The sequence below is a fragment of the Helicoverpa armigera genome, chromosome 8 (assembly GCF_030705265.1).
Source record: "Helicoverpa armigera isolate CAAS_96S chromosome 8, ASM3070526v1, whole genome shotgun sequence".
NCBI classification, from domain to species: Eukaryota; Metazoa; Arthropoda; class Insecta; order Lepidoptera; family Noctuidae; genus Helicoverpa; species Helicoverpa armigera.
In genome coordinates this window covers 10,334,929-10,344,052 of record NC_087127.1, presented here as the reverse complement: position 1 = coordinate 10,344,052, position 9,124 = coordinate 10,334,929, and the positions used below count along the sequence as shown (strand labels likewise).

The following is a 9,124-nucleotide window of genomic DNA, read 5'->3' as shown; positions in this document are numbered from 1 at the left end:
ACAGTTCCTTTATAAAAAAGATTGTATCTAAAGTGAACGGGTCCTTACTTTATGATACGGTGGCGCGACGTACGTTGTCAACCGGTGACCGGCGAGCCTCCACTGCACAGTGTTACCAAAAAGCATAGTTTTGGCCAAAATTTTGAAGCTTTTCGAAGAATTTTCTGGAAAAAACAGTTATCCCAAGAATAGTAATAGAGTCAGGATTTAATTTGAACATAAGTAATAGCTTTAAACTATATTTCTAACTAAAGAATTGTTTTATGTTGTTTTAATTTAATTTCACAATAAAATCTTTCTTCTACTATAAAAAAATACTGTTTTAGATTGCAAGTTCTTTTCCTCTTTACAAACCAACAGATCCTTTAAACAGTCTCTTTTAAAATCTATGTGCCAAATATCAGATACGGGTCATCCCGTACCTGCTCTTACATTCTTGGATACAGGAGTATATACCACTACGTGATAAGAAAGGATACTTTTTTGATCCTGTACTCCTAAAATGTTTTAATCATCATTATCTAGATTTGGAACAGTATGTCTATAGTACCTGCTCCAACATTCTTGGATACAGGACTCAAGAATTTCTTGGATACTCCTGTATGCATGTTGTGTGTGTCTGCATGTGTGTCTGCATGTTACGTGTTATGTTATAACTTATTAATCATGTACTCTTTAATCATCATGATCTGGATTTTGAATCCTACCTCCACCAAAAACCGTGCAATGTAATGTTGCACAGAGAACTTATTTGACTAGGTTGTAAAACAAACGTGATAAACAAAACAGTTGTTTCTTGTTTACAAACAATATCATAGAACCTTGTTTACCTTAACACCCTTAACACATACGTTATAAAACAACATACATTTTATACGTTTACTATTTTGTCCAACGTATTAGCCCACTGCGTAAAATCTTATGATAAACAAAATGCAAATGTGATTGGATATAGAAAACTGGATTTCGAAGCAAGTTGAGCACAGAGGCGGGGTGAAGTGGACGTCATGAGCTGTCTACTTACCTATTAGAGTAGGTTCACTTACCGTTTCAATCCTTTAGGAAGCTATCTAGGACTGGATGATATGAAAACTGCACCTAGGCTACTTATTTTAGACCCTTTAGGCCTTTAATGCCTAAATAAAATGTCTAAAATTTAACCAAAAAAAAAACTGTGTCTAGTTTTTTGGTTGTGTAATTTTTTCCATATAGAACGAGAAAAACAATACGCTTAATAAAATTAAGTAATTTAATGTAGTGCGTAAATGTGAGCTGAAAAGAATGTAGCTCTACTTACGTCACGACAATGATAACTTGCAGAAGTCAATTAACAGTATCTGTAAGCATTTCCTTTTATTTTACGTTTATTTTTGACAGTTTCAATTAAATTTTTCATCAATTTATCAACCAACTTAGAATTAGTGTGCAATCTGATAACAGTTTATATTATTTTTTGCGACTTTTTTTTTTCTTTCCGGAGATAGGCTTACCAAATGTTTCTTTTTTTTAACAGGGCCTATCCTAAAAGTTTCTTACTAACGAAGCTTGGTAAAAACATATAGCGCAACAGCGACTTAATATATCTTTTAGAATATAATTTTCTGCTCCGAGCAGTCTCCACCCCACGTCAGTAGTACGGCGGGTCCGGTACGAGTCGGTCGGCCATTTTACATATCAGCTATTCATTTTATATTACAAAATGTTGTGCAATCGATTTTATTCGTTTACTTATAGAATTTTCCATGACATTTTAAAAGTAAAAAATAGGTATTTAATAAATTAAAAATATGGCGTGATATGGATAGGGTATTTTGTGGATGAAGTCTCTTTATTCTTATGACCCGTTCACTGCGGGCATATACCTAACTTACAGCGTAAAAGTTTTGTCTATGTATTAAATAAAATAACTCAGAACTTCCAAACCGAAAGTTTACAGAGATTTCTGAACAATTTTATGCCAGTAAAACTCTTAAGTAAAAAAAAAAAAACATCATAAATCAGCCAATTGTCATTAATTGCTGAACATAGGTAAAGTTACTCCTAATTGAATTGAATGCTGAGGACGCTGAAGTGAGTAGGATATAATTACACCTATACTTTCAGTGCTCTTTTTTAATATGTAGAGGAAACGGGAAAGCCATGTTACAAGAAAGACGCCAATAATATTTATGAATTATTTAATGTTCTCTTATGATATTCTTTATATTGAGTTTCACTCAATTAAGCAGCATCATTTTTCTTTACTTCTTCAGTGTTGTCGGTCTTGATTTCTTTCTTCTCCAACAATTCAATCGCTTCGAACACCCATTTGTAGTTCATGGCTCCGAAACCCTGTAATGAAGTGTTACCTTTACTTTGTTATTAAAATTCTTACTTAAAAGTAAGAAAAAGTTTCGTAAATTTCTAGGTAGTGACAGAATTATGTACCTACATTTCACTAGAGAAGTAACAGAAAATTACATAAAGACTAGTTTAGCACAGTGCAACCGCACAGTGGTTTCAAAAATCCTCAAAAAAAATTATAATCGGCAGTTTTTTCTTACAGTTTCCAAAAAAATATAACGTAATGTACTCCTACAAACATACCCTATGATTTCTCCTCTGCAATATTTCAATGAACACAGTAGGCCTTGCTTGCAAGTGCTTCGTAAACGCTTGCAGCATATACCCTCGCTCATCGAAGTCTATCAGAATGTTCTGTTCCTGCAACGCTTCGATGCTCTCGTTGACTTTGACTGGGCTGTGCTTGAGCTTCTCTCTGATTAAATCGTAGTAAGTAGGCGGCCAGGACAGTATGTCTGCACCACGGGCTTTTAGGTTTCTCATCTGCGGGTGTAACATGATATGATAATTTAAACGGGAACTTTAAGTAGTAGCCTATCATTATCCATTAGTCCGTTAGATGCACCAATTAAGACGATAATATATGGTGGTAAATGGTTATGTTATCTAGTATTGTAAAATGGTCAAAAAATCACTGCGTCAAATTGTAGATTACTTGTATACTGAAGTTGGAGAGTTTGCTTGCTTGATTTCGTTTATCTCGGAAACTACTCAAACGAACGATTAAAAAAACATATGTATGTCAGATAGGATAGGGTAGCATCGAAAACAAAAAAAAAACTGGGTTCAGAGTAGGCCCATTAGACGCAGGTAAAACCGTTGACGGGAGCTAGTTAAGTATAATACTTACGGTAGCAACAATGTCATCGGTGTACAAGGCAATGTGTTCAACTCCCGACGCTCCCAACGCCTTCACAAATTCAGAAGCTTTGCTGGTAGGCCTCAAGCCTTTTGCTGCTTCATTCATGGATAGCTAAAATAAAGCCATAGTGTATTAGCATTCCAATTTGTGATGCAGATTAGTGAATGTCTGTGTATCTTTACTTTATTGTATGTATCTTAATCCCATCTCAAGTCATGTACAGAGACCGCTCTCAATAAGATAAGAGAGAAGACTGATTATATTATTTACAGAAGATTTTCAAGTATTTATGTGGGCCGATCCCGGCGGCACTGCACACTGCAATGCCGGGCCGACCCGTGACGGGAGTGGAGCGAGCCCCGAACATCCCGTCAGTTTACAAAAATCAGTTTAATATACTGGTCCCTCAGTGAGGGAACTTTCAGATATTAAGCTGAAAAGAACAGATACTACACTTTGATCTTAGCCAAAAGGCCGAGAAGCGATACCGAACTAACGCGGTGTCCTGCGTGAGCGACGAACGCGACGCGACGCGACGCGACACGACGCGACGTAATGCGACGCGATGCTATACGCGACAGATGTCCTACGTGATTTTGGTCATTACTTCTCAAATCATGGAGAAGTTGTGTTACAATTTTGCTTGAAAGTTCATATTTAAAGTACAGACAGCAACAATCTTCCAACTTGTTTGTAGTAATAAACGATTTCTTTAATATTTATGTTTTTTTTGTCCCACAACAATCAACGCTTCTGAATAGTTCGCGGTGTCGCGTCTGGTCGCCCTCAAAACAAGTACGCGTTACGTCGCGTCTCGCCGCAGACTGTCACATAGGCCGCATGTAGGGAATTCCTTTGAGTTGATCGCGTTCGTCGCGTTCGCAGCGTCGCGTCGCGTCGCGTTCGTCGCTCACGCAGGACACCGCGTAAGTGTACGGCCGAGGGTCGTTCAGTCGCGGAGAATCTTAACACCGCGATTCAGAAAAACGCGTCATATGCACAGCGCCATCTATTGATGAAAGTATGTACTATGTACTAGGTATTTTGCCACTACCGGTGAACAAAACTTACGAGAACATTTTCATCCCTGTTGATGACAGAGGCAGAGTTGATACAGGAATACGGAACCAGATCATGTTTATAGTCTACACACCAAAATCTGAAAATAATGGAAACACTTTATGCTAAAAGTATTTAATAAAACCGGCCAAGTGCGAGTCGGACTCGTGCACGAAGGGTTCCGTAAATTACAGTTAAATCAACCTATCTCAAAAACTATAAGAGATACTTTGATCAAACCAAAAATCGTTGAAAGAGTTAATTAGCATGCATCACCTCTATTTTTTTTAGAATTTTATACCCCGTAGTTATAAAAATAGAGGGGGGGGGACATACTTTTTACGACTTTGAGAGCTGATATCTCAAAAACCGTTCACTTTAAGAAAAATGTTTTTTAGAAAACTTTATATCATTTTAAAAGACCTTTCCATTGATACCCCACACGGGTATGTACATCGAAAAAAAAAATTTCATCCCTCAGTTACATGTATGGGGGGCCCCACCCCCAATTCTTTTTTTTACTATTTAGTGTCATATTTTTGTAGCGGTTCATACAACACATATTCCCATCAAATTTCATCACTGTAGTACTTATAGTTTCCGAGTAAATCGGCTGTGACAGACGGACAGACGGACAGACGGACAGACGGACAAACGGACATGACGAAACTATAAGGGTTCCGTTTTTGCCATTTTGGCTACGGAACCCTAAAAAGTACCTACCTAGACTGGAGTACAATAAGGCTCCAAGCAAGTAATAAATTAAGCCATTACTCTATAAATACAACTCATAAAGAACATTTATTTTCAATCTGGTATTTTTGTAAACGTCTCTCACCTGTGCATATTGAGATTTTTTTCATACCAAGCCACTGAATCTTCAAGTGTTCCATCAGCCATATTCCCTTCAACGTGGTCTATGAACATCAGATTTGTAGCAGGTCTATAAAAGAAACAGAATATTAAAATAAAGAACAAAAATTGCGTCAAAAAAAATATGAAACAGTAAATACCTAAACATTCCAAAATTATTTTAGTCCACCTTAAACGTTTATTGATAACAGCGCCATCTATAGTTTTATATTTCGAAAGCGAGGTACGGTGCCTTCATGACTTTTTTTTGGCCCAATGCATGCAGATAACCCACTGTGCATAATTTTTACAGTGCGGTAGTTACGTTAAAGAGCTTATAACTTTTCTTTTGTTATATATTATGTTTTCTTATTTTGTTGTTACAAGTTTAGTTTTAAAATGAAGGTATTATTTAATTTCGTGAAATGTTGAAGGTAATACCTGCGCCTTTGGAAACCATTTGTTTCTTTATTTTATTATAGGTAAGTTTCTCCTTTAATGTTAAGTTTAGTAAAATCTTATTTATATTTATACTTACATATTATTTGTACTTACAGTGATTTGTTCAATACATCGTCAGCAACAGGTTCATATCCCGGCAATAATGTTCCTTTATATTTGCTTCGGTCAATAAGAGTGTGTGTATTGTCACCATACTGAAAATAAGTTAAAATAAACTTCTGTCTGTATATTGCTCTACTGCTATAGGTAACTACATATGAATAACCAAAGCATTATAAGTCAAAGCTTAAAAAACTTTGTGTCGAGTTTGGAACCTACTCTTTTTTTGGAAATCGGTTAAGCGGTGAGTAAAAGTTCGATGTTTTTACATAGGTACCCCTTTTTAGTTCTGCTATCCTAATGAATGTGAATATGTGTCATAACTGCATTTTAAGACTTAGAAAAACTACTGGTGTTGTTACAAAAAAGCTAAACAGAGCTTGGACAGGCGTTTGAATAAAAAACCCAATAAGTAAGTAGGTAACTACAAGAATTTTCGTAAACACACGTCAAGCGGATTTAACATTTTCCTACTAACACCATGGGTCTTTAAACAAATCCTGAACTCCTCACCGTCTTCAACACAGCATATCTCACAGCGCCATGCTTGTCTTTCTCCTCGGTGACTCCCTTCACGATCTCCGCGCCCCCCTCCTTGGCCCTTCGGACCAGCTCATCTAGATCCTGTACTTCGAAAGCCACGTCCTTCACGAAGTCACCATGAGCTGTGATGTCTTTGGATATCTCGTTCCCAGATGATGTGGGAGACTCGAATATTATTGTTATCTGGAAGTGTGAACACAAGATGATGGGAAGATTTTATTAATATAGAGGTCATAAAGGTGCATGCCAGTCCTGGATTTCGAACTGGTGACTAAATAAGCATAGAAAATGATGCTGCGTAAGACAGTAGATTTTTTTTTCCAATTGATCCAATTACATTGTCGTCACAGCTTCCTCCTAATGTACTCGGTTTTGGCTCGTAAGGACTAATTTTAGAGTTTTTATTCTAAAGGAATTCTTCGTGGGTAGGTATAGTAAATGTTTACAAAAGAAAGGAGGTAAATAGCTTATATCGTCCATACCTGATTAGATCTCACGGCGTAAGATTGCACGGGCCTGCTTTCTGTCGCCTCTCGTATTGCTAGCGGCTTGAAGCCAAGTCGCGTTATGAAATAAGTTGACGCCTGATAAAAACATTACAATAATTTTAATTCAACATGTATTGCCGGGGAGTTAGTTGCGCACTTCTTCCCAGAAAAAACACATAGGAAGTTGTAAAGGATGGTTTTATCTCACGTAATTTTGACGTTCGAAGTGCTGTTTTTCAGCCTACTTTTAATAAATGTTTTTGATTTTGAATTCGGTTAATTAATTCCACTAAGAGCTCTCTACAGTCTATATTGATGGTCAGGTGGATGTTGACTGAAACTTAATTTTAAAGTTAATCGTGAATTCAATCAAACTTACTGATGGGTGTAAAGCGCGCTCTAACAATCACCTCCATACCATATGATTTATGATCCCAATCAAACTATCGAAGATTGCAGTGTGAAGCTGCTTAGTTAATCTTAGTTTAACATTCTAGCATGTAGTAGAAGTACTCACTGTTTTAGCATTAGCGACCCAAAAAACAAGATGGTCAAAGTTCAAAACTTTGCCTTCAGCCCGCTTCTGATTTTTTCCTTTCGTCATTTTGCTCTGAAATTAAACACAGGCACTTAATTTGACCCAATATTTCGGCGTTTATTTTTATCTATAATGTTACGCACGCTTTTTTGAAAAATGAAACCAGTTATGCATACCGATTACGCCTTGAATTCATTTTATACCTCGAATGGTTTGAAGTACCTAAATTAATTATAGAATACAATAATTCTAGACCTTTGGGAATACTGTTATTATATAGAAATATGTATTTCCGAGTGTTTGTTTGTTGGTTTTTACTGAAATGGATTGACTCAAAATAATATAAATAGCACCTACCTAAATATAACACTAGATTTAGATAATTGTTTAATAAAATGGAATTAAAATTGCACATTCACATTTTGAACTTTCGGTACCTAACGATAGCTTCTTAAGAAAGCTCATTTATAAAAAAATATAGATATGGAACTCTTAAATCATCATTTGCTAAAATTAAACAGTTCTAAATGTACCTACGATTAAAATAGTTAGCAGCTGTTACCCCTATTATTTTAAAAGCTATACCTACCTTAGTAAAAAGAACATAGGTGAAAAAGTACAGAGGTGCCTTTATAAATTACTCACAACAAAGAACGGAGCCTGTATAAAAACCTAGTTGATCTAGTACGGAACGTGAGATGCATATAAATTCACTCAAGGGCAATTTAGAGGAATATTGCGCAGTGTATAATTGATATTATTCTGCGCATACCTAGTACTAGACTTCTAGTACACCTTGACAAAGAATTGAGTACCTATAATGTTATATATTTTGCATTGATTTATCCCAGTGGAACAAAGTTGTGACTGATATTTAGGTAGCTATATAGGGAAATTATAGCTGGTGTATTTATTTCCTGAATTTATCTAACTTATTACTCGTGCTTTTTTTTAGGCAGAAAATGTAATCTTTGTTTTATTTATTTCTTTTAGTGCTGCACTACCTGCCTGTCTCGAAGAGCTTCGACGTATTTTTTGAACCTTCTTAACTTTCTAATTATGTTGTTATTTTGCAATTTTATTCTTTTAAAAAATAGTAAAGATGTACACAAATTAGATCAATATAAAAAAATTACATTTATAAATACATTTATTTTAGTACTTAATAAAAACAAAAAGCTTACCAATTTTAAGTTTGTGAATCCCACTAAGCTTATAAATAACTGAAACTCAAATGCATTTTTTTATGAGAAACGACGCCTTTATAGGATTTCGACTGCACCTTATCTTAAATCTAATTTTTTATTGAATTATAAATAATATCTAGTTATGACAAGTGTAGAATTTACCATTAAAAATATAAGCACATTCTAAGCTCTAATTACTTAGGATATAGAGTTCAAAATCGTTTAATTTCATAGAAAAATTGTATTAAGATGTGTCTTAGATAAGATCATTATTTTTGTCGGAAAGTTGTCGTTAATGATCGAAATGTCGAATAGTTTCCGCGAAATAATTGCTGTTTTTTATAAGGTTGGTCTATAATAAGTACTTTTACATTTCGTAAACGCTTATTAGAATTTTGTAAGTGCTCCGACAAGTTTGTATTTAAACTGTAAATAATATAAATTGTACATAGCTATATTAGCTATTTAGATATACTAAAATATTACCTACCTAGTCATTCGTGTAGCTGTCAGGCCCAAATTCACCGACAGCATAAAACGTCCGTTTTCTTAAAACAACTGTTTGCTTTGAAAATTGACCGTGATAACTAAAAGTAAACTATTGTTTTAAAAAAACGGTCGTTTATGTTTTCGATGAACTGGGCCTTTAAACATGCTCTGAAGGACTACCGGGATAATTTGTTTGATATTT

At 35.3% G+C, this 9,124-nt stretch overlaps 1 protein-coding gene and 1 non-coding gene across 2 annotated transcripts; both read right to left on the bottom strand.

Moving 5' to 3' along the window:
• Positions 1-2,188: 2,188 nt before the first annotated feature.
• Positions 2,189-8,506, bottom strand: LOC110372257 (4-hydroxyphenylpyruvate dioxygenase). The gene is made up of 10 exons (XM_064035965.1): positions 8,431-8,506; positions 7,226-7,318; positions 6,703-6,804; positions 6,191-6,403; positions 5,672-5,772; positions 5,103-5,207; positions 4,277-4,364; positions 3,194-3,316; positions 2,587-2,826; positions 2,189-2,331 (listed from the first exon to the last, which is right to left on the bottom strand). Exons 2-10 carry the CDS (start codon positions 7,310-7,312, stop codon positions 2,221-2,223), a joined length of 1,170 nt encoding a protein of 389 aa, XP_063892035.1. The 5' UTR covers positions 7,313-7,318; positions 8,431-8,506; the 3' UTR covers positions 2,189-2,220.
• On the bottom strand, positions 3,492-3,691 carry LOC126054165 (U2 spliceosomal RNA). Its single transcript, XR_007510742.2, has one exon. It is a non-coding gene; the product is annotated as a U2 spliceosomal RNA (small nuclear RNA).
• Positions 8,507-9,124: the final 618 nt, after the last annotated feature.

Coding starts and splice junctions, on each gene's coding strand:
- LOC110372257 (XM_064035965.1), bottom strand. CDS start 7,312: ATGACGAAAGGAAAAAATCAGAAGCGGGCTGAAGGCAAAGTTTTGAAC. Junction 6,805..7,225: donor GGGTCGCTAATGCTAAAACA/GTGAGTACTTCT, acceptor TGTTTTTATCAG/GCGTCAACTTATTTCATAAC. Junction 5,773..6,190: donor GATATGCTGTGTTGAAGACG/GTGAGGAGTTCA, acceptor ACTTATTTTCAG/TATGGTGACAATACACACAC.